Here is a 16794-nt window from a genome sequence, read left to right as displayed (position 1 = left end):
CGGGGATTCAAAGAAAATATCAAGTGTGCTATATTTTTGGAGAGGTAATTTTAAATTATTTTCAGTGAATTAAAAATATACAGGGCGTTCAATATAAAAAATCAAATTTTTTGTTGCTAATTCTTAAATTATTAATTTTAAAAAAATTATACTTAAACCTTTAAATTCTACGCAAAAAGGTGCTTTGGAAATGTTTTCATAAAAATACAAAATCGTCCATAGCAAAAAAGTTACAACGATTTGTTAAAAATGCATATTTTTGAAAAACCGAAACGGTAACAGATATTGATGTGCGGTTTTCACCAGGCTATATGGCCCACCCAGGGTGGGCCATATTACACTTTTCTATAGGAGATAGACGAAAACTAATATCGGTGTCTGGAGCTAAATTTTCATCAAAAACATGATGGTGAAAACCGCACATCAATATCTGTTACCGTTTCGGAGTTACGGAGTGTTTTTCAAAAATGTGCATTTTTAACAAATCGCTGTAACTTTTTTGCTATGGAAAATTTTGTATTTCTATGAAAACATTTCCAAAGCACCTTTTTACGTAGAATTTAATGGTTTAAGTATAATTTTTCTTAAATTAATAATTTAAGAGTTGTCAACAGAAAAAATTATTTTTTATTTGGGACACCCTATATATTTTTAATTAACTGAAGGGAATTTAAAATTACCTTTCCAAAAATATAGCACACTTGATATTTTGTTATAATCCCCTTCGAAATACAGAATTTTTAAAAGCTCGTCACTTTTAACTAGTAGGCTTTGGACCCCTTACTGATGATGTCCCTTTAATGGAACTCGAAAACATATTTTTCCAGCAAGACGACGCACCGCCTCTGAAGGCTGAAGTTATCAGCAAATTTTTGCAGCCAATTTTAAGAATAATTGAATAGCTAACCAAGATCTCAGTTGGCCTGACTTAGTACCCATGGATCTAATCCTATGGATATATTTGCGGAAGAATAAAGGTTCCTTATTCTTCTGTATAATCTAGACAAGAATTAAAAATACTTAGCAGTTATGAGGGGGTATCTTTCACCCCCACTGAGTTAATGAATACTGCGAGAAATGTTCAAAAACTGCCCCGTCTGTCCATAACAGAAGACGGTTGATATGTCGAACACCTGTAGCAAAATCTCATGTCTTGGTTTCCTACTTATTTTTATTGTTATTAGATATAGTTTAAATGTGTTGATGTTGGTTAAATATAATTTAAATTGTTATAAAATTCTGCATCGCTCATAGCAAATATTATTTTCGTTTTAATTGATGCTCACAGCTAGAATTTTTTTGCATTACAGCCGGTGCCGTTCAAAGCCTACTTATTTAAAGCCGGGGAATTTTTATATACTCTCTATATCTCGAAGAGCGATCGAGCAAAATATCAAGTGTGTTATATTTTTGGAAAGGTAATTTTAAATTCTTTTCAATAAAGTAAAAATATACAGGGTGTCCCATATAAAAAATCAAATTTTCTGTTGATAATTCTTGAATTAATTATTAATTTTAAAAAAATTATACTTAAACCATTAAATTCTACGTAAAAAGGTGCTTTGAAAATGTTTTCATAAAAATACAAAATTTTCCATAGCAAAAAAGTTACAGCGATTTGTTAAAAATGTACATTTTTGAAAAACACCCCGTAACTCCGAAACGGTAACAAATATTGATATGCGGTTTTCACCATCATGTTTTTGATGAAAATTGAGCTCCAGACACCGATATTAGTTTTCGTCTATCTCCTATAGAAAAGTGTGTTTCCATTTAAAAGCGTCGAATTTGACCCACCCTGTACATCTGAAAATATAAAAAATCAAGGAAAAAGAAACAAACATCTTAATTTAACATCAACATAGTCTTTAATAACTGTCATAAAATAAATTAATATCTTTCAACATTATATTACAGAGGAAGAAAAAGACAAATATACCTAAAACTAGTTTTATACAAATTAAAAAATATATTTATAGATATTTTTGTTCTTTCAATTTGGCAGTTGATACTGTTCATTTATCTCGTTTGGTAAATTTAGACAACTTGTATTTATATACAAAATGGTATGATTGTGGCAAAAAAATATAAATAAAATATTTTTTGGGTGGGTTAAAGCATAAATATAAAATGAGATACCAGTGATCTATTTATTACTGGAAGAGTATATTTAAAAGTTTGATATTTATATTGAAGATAAACCAAAAAAAATGATGTTATATAGTGCAAAACTGTAATAATAAAAAAAAAGTTTTGCCATTAATAAATAATACAACTGCTGGTACATGTACAGGGTGGTCGAAATTGGTCTGTTTTAGCAGAGAAACCCTATTTTCTGACTAGCTAGAGCAAAACCGACATAGATGTCATGTGCTCGATTTCTGAGACACGTTTAATGGCGTAAACCGCCTGTTGATATTTTCACTGTCAACTGAGATAACGAGGTCTTTTTGAATTGTTTACCATTTGGAAAATTGCCCGTAACTTTTTTATTTCGCGGAATAATAAAATTCTGTAAAAATCTTCGTAAGACACTATTTTATAGTATAGTTTTTTTTTCTACGCTTGCTCTTGTTGTCAGAAATAATAAAAAATATATTTTTTTAAATGGAAATCATAGTTGGCTATAGATTTAAAAAAATGCTGGCGTTTAACCCTTTCCAACGATATAAAGTTATGGGCATTTATTTCTAAGAATGAGAGAAATATTAGGTTTTTTAACTTTGTATCGAAGCGGGCCTTGATATTGTGCTGACCTAGATCCCTAATTATTTTTTATCACAATTTAATATTCTATATTATTATTTATCTGCATAATTAAAGACTTTTGAAAAGGTAAATTAACATTCTATATTAATATTAGTAATTACAATAAACAAAGAATAAGACTAAAAAACGTATTTTTTGTGTGGCGAATATAGTTTTATAAAAAAATCATCAAAAATGTTCAAACTGAGCACCTCCTTGTTGAATACACAATAAACATCTTTTGCGCACAGAGTTATAACGATTTATTAGGCAAACTAGTGTAATAAGTCCAAAAGCTTGCCTAGTAATCTTCTGCAATTCTTTTCTCGTCCCAATGGTTCTTCCATTATAGATAAGGTCTTTTAATTTTCCCCATAAAAAAGTTGAAAGGAGTTGAATTACAGGACCTAGCAGGCCTAGATATGGGGGCCAAGATATGGGGCCCTTTGTTCCAATCCAATTCTCTCTAAATTCCAATTCTCCATTTAATAGTGCAGTTGTAACCCTGGCGTTTTAATTCTAAATGGTAATACTAATATAGAATGTTGATTTATCCCTTCAAAAGTCTTTAATTATACAGATAAATAATAATATAGAATATTAAATTGTGATACAAAATAATTAAGCAACTATAGGTCAACACAAAGTCTGTAAATACACATAACTTTAAATCGTTGGAAAGGATTAAACGCCAGCATTTTTTTAAGTTCATAGCCAACTATGATTTGCATTTAAAAAAATATATTTTTTAGTATTTCTGACAAAAAAGCAAGTATAGGAAAAAACTGACTACGCCACTGGATTGTGCTTGACTTACTGGAAGTGCCGTTGAACGTTTTTCCAGAATTTTATTATTCCGCGAAATACAAAATTTATGGGCAATTTTCCAAATGGTAAAAAATTAAAAAAGACCCCCTATCTCAGTCAGCAGTGAAAATATCAACAGGCGGTTTACGCCATTAGACGTGTCTCAGAAATCGAGCCTATGACATCTATGTCGGGTTTGCTCTATCTAGTCAGGAAATAGGTTTTCTCTGTTAAAACAGAACAATTTCGACCACTCTGTACAATATTCTGAAGTCAAGTTACAATCAATTAAAAAAATATAGGTAACTCTTAGTAACTCTGAGATTGGTTTGATCAGTATTATACAATATTTAGATATGTATTACAATCCACCCCCACTCCTTTCAACACTGATTTTCTTCTTCAACATCTCTTTCTCGTGTTGCTGTTCCTCTAGTTCAGCCATTCTGGCGAATCTGGAATAAGTGACATGTCCGGACTTGATAGCTGACATCATCTAGAAACCGAAAAAAAATATAATTTTTGTTTTGATTATAATTTTCTGTTTAATTTTTGTTAATACAATAATTTGCATTTCAAAAGCTGGTAAATGCTGAAATGTATGTCTACTTTAAAACCAAAAACAGTAAAATACTGGATAAAAATCATTAGGTTTGATAAAAAAAAATCGTTAAAAATTTTGAAATACAAAAATAAAAAAATGTACAATTTTTAACTTTCCATTCTAACAAAGAAATAATAATTTAGATTCTTATTTCAGATTATAAAGAAATAATGAACTATGGGGGTTCTATTTAAAAAAAAATAGAGAAAAAAAATAGCCTTGTATTTTTAATATCTTTTTTTAAAAGGCTGATTTTTTTTATTTATTTATTAATATTTCTGAACTCTCAAAACATATTTAAAATATCTTAAGGTTATGTAAAGTGAACAGAAAGGAAGGCAAAATTGCAATAATATACAGGGTGTTCCAATTAAAAAAAAGCATCACGATCCACTCACTTTTTTGAGCCAGTCTGTGGAAGTTAAAATATCGTCGGTTTACAAGCAAAACACACCAAGTCAAAAAACGAATAAATTTTAAAAATTTTAAAGATTAAAAATGCGATGAGCGTAATAAATCACAGCCGGATCCTGTACTATTAGTTCGTTTGTATCATAGATCATATACGTACATTTGTAGATAACTCAACAATATAACTATAGTCTGTGAAACGAATAACTTTGAATTTGACAATTCCCGCGGGCTTTTCTAGTGTAAATTCTATTAGGTTAGCAACTTGCGGACATGCTGACACAATGTCGTCTCTAATAGAACAGCCTCGGAGCGAGATTTATGACGCTAGTTAGATACTATGGATTAATAAATATGTTATAGAAAACATGGAAATCACAATTCTTCCTCGTATTTTTAGTTTGTATTTTAAAAATGATATAGTCTACATGAAATATACATAATATGCAGTTAATAAATACAATATATATACCTATTTATAGTAAGAGTAATAGTAGTAATAAATACTTTGGCAAATTAACTATGAACCATACAAATGCAGCAAATGTTTTACAATATACAAATCATGAATAGGTACATAAGATAATGGGTAAAATGTAAAATATATTTTAAATTTTGGGGTTTGAAAATCGATCAAATTTAACAAAAAATATTCAATATCTACTAATAGTGATGTATTATTATTTGCATTCACAAAATTTATATGTATATTTTGCAAGTATCAATGTTCGAAAAATTATATTTGCAGATAATACAATATCACAGAAAAAAGGCGTCAGCGATGGCTATGAAATAAAGATCGCTGTAATTTTATATGTAAATTATTACATATAAGTATTATTATTATTATCTTTAAAGTACAAACCAAAAATACGAGGAATAATTATGTTTTCCATGTATTCTACAGCATATTTATTAATCCGTAGTATCCAACTAGCGTGACGTCATAAATCTGGCTCCGAGGCTGTTCTATTAGAGACGACATTGGTCTGATATTTAGAAATGTCAAAAGCTGATGACATTTTACTTTTGACAATTATTTCGTGTTGATTTTTGCAAGAAGAGGAAGAACTGTCACTTGTTTTATAATTTTCCTTTTCTATTTCACGAAAGTAAAAAGAGTTACCTATCTGATTCGTTCAGGCACTCAATTAAAAGAATATCAGTAACTTTTTTGATAGAGGGATTTTATATTTGCCATGTTGGTAAAAAATAACGGTCAAAATTCAAAGTTATTCATTTTATAGACTATAGTAAAAATCAATACAAAAGAAAACTCTATACCAATAAACAGCATTTTCAAACAAAAATTAGTGTGTATTATAATGTTTAGTGTATTAATAAACAGTGTCAACTCTAAACAGCCCAAAAAACAAGATTAAGTATATAAATATTATGCAAACAGAAAGGAAACCCAGGCACGGTGGATGAAAAAAAACAAGCTTTAAAAAACAAAGAACTTAGCAAAAGTTTGCGGGTTGCATACAGGGTGTCTCATATAGGAACTCACACTACAGGGGTTATCTCGTAAACCAGAAGAGATAGAAAGATGATAAAATTTGAAAAAAAATGCGTTTTTTTCTGAACACTACGACGTCGTGTTTCTATATCTAAAAAAATCCGATTACTTTCGAAGATATTTTTTCAGAAAAAAAACGAATTTTTCCGATTTAGTTTTCTTTATTTGAAAAGACTTTATTTGAAAAGATATGACAATAAAAATTTCACATTCATTGTTACTTTTTCTGCTCTACAACATGGCGTTATTAGATTTTTAATTGGACGTTCCGTTTCCGAGATAATCATCAACTTTATTTTTTTAAATACTGACCTGGATTTTTTACTTCATTTTTTTTAAACTTATGACTTCTCAATGTATCACAAAAAAATATTACTTGTTTGTTCTACACACATAGTCGAAATGATCCGTATACACATCTCTGTCCAATACATTGCTTCTTGCGGGAATATTTTTATTATATATTACACAAGTTTACAAATTCGGGTCAACTTTTGGACCCGAGCAGATGAGAACGATTCTTAACGTTATTTGATGCCCTGAACTCAGATCTTCAATCCGTTTGTCAAGATTGGCTCTAGTTTTCGAGTTCGCGCATGGCTGTAGCACTGACAACAAAATGTGTCCTCTGTATCACTTGTAAACCCACAGGACGTTTTACTGCCACCTCTTCACATTAAACTTGGCCTTTTTAAGAACTTTGTCAAAGCGCTCAATCGCGAAGGACCGGCTTTCCAGTACTTAACCAAGTTGTTTTCAAAACTGTCATACGCAAAAATCAAAGAAGAAATATTTGTCGGACCTGATATTCGAAAACTAATGGCTGACGCAACGTTTACAAAATGTTTAACGCTTGATGAGGCAGCAGCATGGGCATGGTTTCAAAATATTCTTCACAACTTTCTCGGTAATCATAAATCACCGGATTACAAGCAAGTAATCGACAATTTGTTGCAAAATTACCACAAGATTGGAGCTCGAATGTCTCTCAAGATACATTTTCTGCATTCACATCTTGAATTTTTCCACAAAATTGGAAAAGTATAAAAAAAGACTCAGTTCAATCTCTGTTCATTTCTGATTTATATTGTTTAATTCAATAAACGGTCAAAAATAGTAAAATATTGAATTTATTGAATATTTCGAAAACTAGAACCAATCTTTAAAATACACATACACATGTTGGGTTCAGCAAGGCACAACTTTTCTGTAATTTAACCATCCCTGTACCTCTTCTGGTTTCCAATATGTTTGTCGTGTGAGTTCTTAGGTTTGTTCCAACACAGAAATGTGTTCCGTTCTAGTACAGTAATTGGAATCGCTGGCATCGGACTTGGTACGCATGTGTCGACTTGGACAGTTCTGTTCCTATACCAAAATTAAATGCGGGTTGGAACGCTTTTTGAACTGATTTTAGAACCAAATTCAAAACCTAATTTTTTATTATTAATATAAGTTAGATACATTTTCGATATAAGTTTTAAAAGTTTATATATAGTTCAATATAGTTTTTTTTTTAATTTTGTATTTTAATGAATTTATTTATTTTTTAATTACGAAATCATCTTTGCTTTATTTAACAAACGTTTCAAATCATCTGCAGTGATATCCACATATTTATTATCACTGTCTTCTGCGTCACTCACGATGTTTGGTACAAAAATATAAAAATATTTATTTAAATATGTATAAAAACGATAAATACCAAATAAAACTTGAAGAATCAGCAAATTACAAAAAGAAAATAACCAAAAGAAGTAAAAGAAAAACAATAATCAGCTGACACAAAATCTTAATATGCAGGTCAGTCCTAACACCAACAAGGTTACAACCTAACCTAACCTTCCTTTTCCATTCCATATCCATGTACAATTTATATCATTTCAAGTTTTATTTTAAAAATTTGTATCTTTTAAAAAAGGTAATAGGTTTAATTATGAGGTGAAAGAATGAATAAATATCAGCAAAATTTTAACAGAGCTGGTACAAATGTAAGAACTTGACAACGCTGTTTCCGATACGCTTCAGTCCGTCCACCAAAAAATGTACGGAAGGAAAGAATATGGAACGGAAGGGAAACGGAACGTATAGTGTGCATTGTCCTATTCATTTACATGATATAATATTTTGTGTAAACGGAAGGGAAACGGAATGGAGCTGATACGGAAGCTATAGTAAGAAACAACTTTTAGACTCCTCGAATCGAAATCAGGTTTCCGAATCCGGTTCACAAACGATTACAATTATTCTGTTAGAACGCAAAAGTCTTTTTTCTACTGCGCATAAGCGTAACCCTACCAAGAACGGTTCTCTGCTATGTTGGAACAAACCTCTTTTATGGATTAGAGTGTAAAAAATTGGTACTGAGGGGGTAAAACTGGTCCAAACCTGTAAATATTCGTCAAGTTCGACTTGTCCGTTCATGTTCGTATCGATTTCGCGGAGAATATCGTGCAATTGGTCTCCGGGTACTTCCTTCTCACCGTGTTGCTGTAAAGGGACAAAAAACTATTAGTTCGGTTCATATAAAACTTACTTGTAAATAATCAGCCATTTCAAGTTGTCCATTGAAAGTGACGTTTATGTCTGATAACAAATTGTGGATCTCCTCGTCAGTAATTTTCAAACCTAGAGACTGACAGAGTAAAAAATAAATTATAGCAAAATAAAAATATTAACAAAGTTTAAAAAAATAGTGGCTAGGAAATATATATCTACGGTAAGCGCAAAACAATTTTCGATGCGCGTGATCAACTTTGAGTGACAAGCGATGGCGACAGCGCTGCCAGATTGTCATGGATTTATGGAATGAATCTTAATGTAAAATTGGGAAACAATATATTTACTATATTATTTTTTAAAGATTTTTACGTTTTATTTTTTATTTAATATTAAATATTTTAGTAATTAATAGATTTATTTGTTTTATAACTAGTTTTTGCCAATATGTAATAAGTAAAATATTAAAAAATGTCTATACCTATGTGGCGGATTCATCTATCCAAAAAAATCCTTTATGGGTATTTCGCCACTGCACTGCAAGAAAAATCTACAACATAAAATAGTTATTTTTTGTAAACACTTCTGGCGTTAAACCTAAACGGACGCTGCTTGTCAGAAGTTGTGTTTACCGTTTAGAAAAATTTGCCTAACAAAGAAAAAAATGCTTAACGTTTCGGAAAGTTTTCTCTTTCCGTCGTCGCAAGCAAAAAAAATATAAAGAATCAAGAAAAAAACAATTTAAAATATTTAAATTGAACTATTCGAGAACACTTTACTTTTTAAAACAGATACGTCTACAAGAAATCGTTGACGTTCTGTTAAAAAAATAGTGACAAGTAAAATAGTGAATATAATGTCATTTTAACAGAACGTCAACGATTTCTTGTAGACGTATATGTTTTAAAAAGTAAAGTGTTCTCGAATAGTTCAATTTAAATATTTTAAATTGTTTTTTTCTTGATTCTTTATATTTTTTTTTGCTTCCGACGACGGAAAGAGAAAACTTTCCGACACGTTAAGCATTTTTTTCTTTGTTAGGCAAATTTTTATTACTGTAAACACAACTTCTGACAAGCAGCGTCCGTTTAAGTTTAACGCAGAAGTGTTTACAAAAAATAACTATTTTATTTTGTAAATTTTTCTTGCAGTGCAGTGGCGAAATACCCATAAAGGATTTTTTTGGATAGAAGTAAAATATTATTACATATTGGCAAAAACGAGTTCATTATGAAGATTATTCTAAGCGTTATTTATTATGGGTTATTTATTTATTTATTGTTGTACAACTTACAACACCACAAGTGGTAATAACAAATAAGTGGGTGCCGGTAATGTACAAACTATTAATCACAGAATTTACTAAAAACTAACGTAAAAATAACTTTGAAAGTGGTATAATGTGCTTACCAATCAAACTTACTTCTCTGACTGCAGTCAAGGGTAATAAAGCACCTTTTTATTGTCACGTTCTCGTTCAAAATAGTTTATCAGGGAAGCTACACGCTCTTTACTTCAACTGTTTAAACGCTTCGGCGTATTTTCAACACACAATTTCAAGAAATGCAATACAAAAACTCGAAAATTTAGTTCTTAAAAGAACTGTTTGTGCTTAAAAGTACAAATTTTAAAAAATTACTATTTTTTTATTAGGCAAAAGAAACGAGAATTACTCACAAAGATTCAACAATAACACGATATTATACGAAATGACTGACATTATGATAATTGTCAAATAATAAACGACAACGTTGCTGAACACGGCTCAATGTGACCAACATAGCCATAATAAATTTCGGTTTACACTAATTTTTGCAGCTTTAATCTAAATAAATATAGCGAATACTTATAAAAAGCGAATACTTTTTATGAGCTACCACCTCGACGACTCTATACTTGGACATCACCAAGAAGTAGCAAAGAGAAGATCATAAGGAATCAAATTGATTTCATTTGTGTCAACAGACGGTTTAGGAATAGCATTGAGAGTGCTAAAACCTACCCAGGTGCAGATGCGGACACTGACCACGAATTGCTTGTAGCCAACGTAAAAGTGAGACTAAGGAAGCTGCAAAGGATAATAAAACCGAAGATAATAAACACAGAAAAGCTCAAACAACAGCAGTATCAGAAGGAGTTTAACGACTCAATAGCAAGTGAGTTTTTGGAAGCATCAGCGACAAATATCGACATGGCCTGGGACCAAATCAAATCTACAATGTTGACTGCCGCGGACCAAGTTGTAGGCAGAAGAGAACATAATACGAAAAACCCCTGGATGACACAGGAAATCATAAACCTTATAGAGGAAAAGCGTAAATACAAAAACACTGACCCGCAAAAATATAAACAATCAAAAAGACAAATAGAACACCGCATAAGAAAAGCCAAAGAGACATGGATGGAGGAGAATTGCCGTGAAATGGAACAACTGAACAATAAACATGATTATTTTAATCTACATAAAAAGTTAAAGGAATTAACTGGAAATAAAAAAAAAGAATACCGATGATCACAAGAAACGCACAGGGAGATATACAGTTAACAGAAGAAGGCAAAAGACAAACTTGGAAGGAATACATTGAACATCTATTTGCAGCAAGACGAGATGACGTCAGAGATGAGAGCAACCAGGCGGAACAGCTATGTATTTTAAAATCAGAAGTGGAGTATGCTATAAAAACATCAAAGAGCAGAAAAGCGACCGGACCTGATAATATACCAATAGAATTCTTGAAGGCCTTAGACGATAGAAACTTAACTCAACTCACAATAATGCTCAATAAAATTTACGAAACAGGAGAAATCCCAAAAGACTGGCTTAAATCGGTCTTCATCCCTCTGCCTAAAAAGAACAACCCCAAGTCCTGTGATGAGTATCGGCTAATCAGTTTGATGAGTCATACTCTGAAGGTACTCTTGAGGATAATCCAACAGAGAATATATCGAAAATGCGAGGAACAACTGGATGAGACGCAGTTTGGCTTTAGAGAAGGTCTGGGAACTAGAGAGGCTTTATTTGCCATCACAGTAATGCTACAGAAATGTAGAGAATACAATAAAGATGTGTATGTCTGTTTCATTGATTTTCAAAAGGCCTTTGATAAAGTCCAACACGACAAACTTATAGAGAACTTAAAGAGCATCAAATTGGACCCAAGTGATATACAATTAATAAAAAATATCTACTACAATCAAACGGCAGTGGTTCGAGTTGGGGACATCGAGACTGATGAAGTCGAGATTCAAAAAGGAGTTCGCCAGGGCTGCGTTCTATCACCACAACTGTTCAATCTATACTCTCAGTTTGTATTTCAAAAAGCACTTTACGAGAGACCTGAGGGAGTAAACATTGGAGGGACATTGATTAACAACCTAAGATTCGCCGATGATACTGCCATAATGGCGGAGAGTGCAGAAGATCTTCAAACCCTGTTGGAAGGAGTCAGTCGAGAGTGTGAAGAAGTGGGACTTGCTATAAACACGCAGAAAACTAAAATGATGGTCATAAGCAAAAACCCAAATATTAACCCTATTCTGACAGTAAATGGGAACCGAATAGAGCAGGTCCAAAAATACAAATATCTCGGCTCTACCATAAATTCTGAAATGGACCCTGATCAGGAAATTAAGATCAGAATTGAAATGGCTCGAAATGCATTTATGAAATATTCCACATTGCTCACAAACAGAAATTTAAACCTTGTCATCAGGTTGAGATTCGTGGAGTGTTATGTGTGGTCGGTGTTAATGTACGGAGTAGAAACTTGGACGCTGAAGACTCAAATGATTAAAAAGCTCGAAGCATTTGAGATGTGGCTCTATAGGCGCATTCTGAAGATACCTTGGACTGATAGAATAAGCAACGACGAAGTGTTGAGACGCATAGGCCGAAAACGAAAACTTCTCACAATCATTAAGATAAGAAAAACATCTTACGTGGGACACATATTACGCAGTGACAAATATCTACTGTTACAAAATATATGCAGGGCAGAATTGAGGGAGGAAGGGTATCGGCAGAAAGAAAAAATCCTGGCTCCGAAACATTAGAGAGTGGACAAATCTTGGCGTTGGAGAATTGTTCCATGTTGCAAAAGACAGAGAAGAATTTAGAAAAGTGGTCGCCAACCTTCTATGAGAAGACGGCATGGAAAGAAGAAGAATCTAAATAAAATATCTGTTACAATCATTTGCTCTATAAAGTAAAATGAGTAGCTGTTCGGTATCTTAAATTAATGTAACATTTTGCCAAAATTTCCTTTAGTCAGATTTATAGGCTTTAGTGTCAATTTCGATATGATTGATCACGTGTATCGGAAAATGTTTTGCGATTACCTTATCAATTTTTGGATAAAAAGATTTAAGGTAAATGTTCCAGTGATCGTTACATGTTGGTCATATAATTAGATTAGTTTACACTTGATAACGGTCAGTGATCAGTGATTAATTCTGACCGAAACGTTGTGTTAATCAAAATAAATAAATACAATGGAGGTCCGAATTTCTTTTAGTTGAATGCTGTCTACCACATTCAAAGGAAGGCTTAATACATGAATCCATGGATATAGCATTACGTATACTCCTTCTTTAATATTTTTATTGAAATAGAATACCAGGCGATCTATCATTAAAAAAATAAATATACCTTCAAACTTCGCCTAATGTCATTAATTGACACATATCCTTTTCTGTCTTTGTCGATAATTTGGAATCTCTTAATGTACAGTTGAATCTCTTCTTTGTTTAGGTTAATCGGAATTTTATCCCTACTGGCTCTGTTGACGTTCTGTCCCATCTCGTTTTGCAAGAATTCAGTGGCTAGACTTGTCTGTTTCTTCTTTTCCTCTAAAAAAATAAATTAATTAATAAAATAGAAATTGACCTCGACAAAATTATCATCGGTTGTCATTTCCTAGCCGTCTTTGACGCCGTTTTTTTTTTGTATTACCTTCTGACCATCCTAACTCTTCTGCCATTATAGAAATAATCTCTGGCAAGGCTTCTTGTGCAGCTTGGACGTTCAAGAATGCTAACCTGACTCTCCTAGCTATCATATCGATAGCTGTCAAAGCATATTCTCTGCATCCGTATCTAAAAAAATAGACACAATTAAGATAAATTCATATAAAGACCGTTCAATCGTCATTCAACGTTACGTCATCATTATTTGTCAAATATGAATATTAGGGTATATCTGAGATTCATATTGTTTAGAAAATTTTAAATACTTTCCTATCTTAGATTTTATAAACTTCGTGGATAAGTAAATTCGCTTCATTTTTATTGAAGACACGTCACCGACATTCGACTCTCTGATTATCTTTGTCTTTGACACTGACTGACGAATCGTCTCTCTGTCTTTTTGGTATATGTCATTTTTATGTCATAAATTAGAAAATATAAATATATAAATTAGAGAAAATAATATTGTTATTCGTATATTAGTTATTTATTGGATAATATTTATTAGTATATTATTAACTATTTAAAGAAAAAAAATCAAAGGTAAATTGCCTAATAATGTTTAAAGTGATAAGTTACCTAACATAAATATATATTTCACTGAAGAAAAGTCGGTTTAAATAACGATTTTAAATCACACATATCTTGTTTTTTTTTAAATATGGAACATGATTTAGAGGTTTTCATACTTTTAGTGTTGTGGAGTTCTTTTAAGGAAAAGATTTTCCTATTGCGGACAGCTTCACATAATATTAGCTAACACTTTTATTAGTCATAATGTCTATTTATCCAATAATTTATTATATATACTAACTTTATCACACTACAAAAACAAACTTTCAAAAAGAACACAAATCTAAAATATCGTCGGAAATCCAAATCAACTCTTTATTGTCACGGGTCAAACAGTACACAAAAATCACAAAAAGTGGCATTAATTATTTTTTTTATTAAAATATGTTTTGACTTTTCAATGTCAAACCATATTTTACTGTTTCCCTGGTTACTGGTTCTATGGGTTGCCCATTCATCATAGCTATAGCTATTTTTCAAAGTAGTATTTTAAAAGATTTTTAAAAAAGAATTTATCGTATGATTTAATTTTTGTTTGAAATTTATATAAAAATTATATTGACATAATATGACAAATATTTTCAAAATAATAAATACACGTATCAGTTATATCTTGATTAAAAAAAATGAATGGTCTATATTTTTAGTAATTGTTGTCAACGCAGGGAAAAATCGCTCCAAGTTAGCATTCACGTCTAATATCGTTTTGCGCATGCTCAGTAGCGTATTTAGAGAGAAGGATAGGTTTATACGATAATCTTGTTCTAGAAAGAAATAAATAGAAAAATGCATGTGGAAGTCCCGTAAACAAAGTCGTATGTAATATACATATGGCATAGCTTTATCCGCGAAATTTATAAGATCTAAGGATTGAGAAAGCTCAACAAGATAGGTATGACGTGACGTTGAACGATGGTTGAACCATTCTATCTATATCAAAATATTGTGTCTAAAATGAAGTAACAAAATTACAAATTTTATATAATACTACTTGTAGCAAGTTAAAGTAGAAAAAGTAACCGTGGCAACATCGGGAAGTGCATACATCAAATATTTTGATGACGTACAAGCCAACTTTTATTGATTTTCCTATACAGGGTGAACCTTAAATAAATGCAAATATTTTCACAGCTGATAGATCTTAATAAAAGAAATATATTTTTTTCTCTTTTTTTCCAAAATTTATAAAAAAAAATGTTTTTGCTTAAATTTGAGAAACACCCGATCTTTTCCGGTTTTTTTTTCTTGTTAATTTAATCTACTACCCACGTTGCCATATCATAGATATATTTTTTGACTAAAAATCAACAAAAAAATTCCAAAAAATTAACCGAAATTTTTGGGTCGAAACTGTCTGGGGTCGAAACAAACTGGGGTCGAAATATACTACCCCTTAAAAATAATTGCACTTATTTCAGACTCACCCTGTATATAGTTAAACATTTCTCACCTCACTTCTGCATCGATGTACGGGAATTCTGGATGGATCTTTTTACCGATAATTGGCCACCTTTTACCGGTTAAACTGGCCATTTTGGCTACCGTGAAGGCCCTGTCTCCGTAAGATTTGGCCAGATGTTGGGCTACTTCGCATTCTAAACCGAAATCTTGTACCAGTCTAATGTACATGGTGGGTGTCCATTCGTGAGCTCCCTCCAAAAGGAGGCCATCGGTTCGGCATTCAGGCGAAGAGCATTTGGCTTCCAGACCACAAGCTGCAAAGTTAATTGTATACAAATACAGGATTATTCACCTCATTGGACACGGAGTACTGTAGCCAAATGATTGGATTTTTAGAAATTGTAAGTGGAGGATTACTAAAGCTACAATTTAAAATTATTTTCAAAAGGTACAGAGTGTCCCAAATAAAGAAAAAATATCAAAGTTGTAGTTTTTTAAATGGAACACCCTATATATTATTACATTTTTAGTTTCTACAATTGAAATAAAAGTAAATTTGATTAAGGTTTGCAGCACTTTAATTTTACCGTTTTTGAAATATTTACGATTTTGTGGAAATGCACTAACAATAATTTTAATGCTTCACTTCTCTAGGCGATTTTAAGTTTTTAGGCAAATATTGTACTGAAGTACATATTTCAGTTAACTAAATTTTGTGTGTTGCTGTAATAAAAATAATCCTACCTTATACAGAGTGTCTAAAAATTTATTTTAAATAATTACTAGGTTTAAACGACAATAACTTGTTTAATTTAAATGGAACAGCCTGTATATTTTACGAGAACAGATGCACAATTTAATCGTCTATCAAATTGTATTATAACATTTTTACCTATCTCTTCAAGTTTTCGTAGAAATGTTTTCTCTTATAATTTAGACCTCGTTTATCAATATACCCATGGAAAATTGACATTTTAGATTATTTTTAAAGACTGTTTAAATATCTGTAAAAGAGGATCAAATTAATATGATCCCAGTGTTCGAACTACATAAATTGACTGTTTGCGTTGATTAATAATTGCTCCAAATACTAAAAAACTGAATTTTGTATGTGTATTAGACTGTGTGGTAAAAAGTAACACCTTATATAACTTATTATTTAAACTTATATAAACTTATTATTATATCTTATATTTATTATTAACTTATTATTATATTGATTTCTGATTCAAATCCACATATATTTAAAATAATATATTTTAAATAA

At 31.3% G+C, this 16794-nt stretch overlaps 1 protein-coding gene across 3 annotated transcripts in view; it reads right to left on the bottom strand.

Moving 5' to 3' along the window:
* Positions 1-3437: 3437 nt before the first annotated feature.
* LOC115878147 (glycerol-3-phosphate dehydrogenase, mitochondrial) overlaps positions 3438-16794 on the bottom strand; it is a 65439-nt gene continuing 52082 nt past the window's right edge. Inside the window, exons 10-14 of one of the 3 annotated variants that reach the window (XM_030894643.1) lie at positions 15577-15841; positions 13540-13682; positions 13237-13436; positions 8478-8579; positions 3438-4051 (exon numbers count right to left, since the gene is read on the bottom strand). In XM_030894643.1, coding sequence (XP_030750503.1) covers positions 3917-4051; positions 8478-8579; positions 13237-13436; positions 13540-13682; positions 15577-15841 — 845 coding nt within the window. In that variant the 3' untranslated portion in view covers positions 3438-3916. Of the gene's footprint in view, positions 4052-8477; positions 8580-8625; positions 8725-13236; positions 13437-13539; positions 13683-15576; positions 15842-16794 lie in introns of all 3 variants that reach the window. The other 2 variants (XM_030894571.1, XM_030894710.1) reach the window with 2 other exon arrangements.

This window comes from Sitophilus oryzae, unplaced genomic scaffold (assembly GCF_002938485.1).
Source record: "Sitophilus oryzae breed Bouriz unplaced genomic scaffold, Soryzae_2.0 scaffold_1000_pilon_pilon, whole genome shotgun sequence".
Taxonomy (NCBI): domain Eukaryota; kingdom Metazoa; phylum Arthropoda; class Insecta; order Coleoptera; family Curculionidae; genus Sitophilus; species Sitophilus oryzae.
This window is presented reverse-complemented; position numbering and strand designations above follow the sequence as displayed.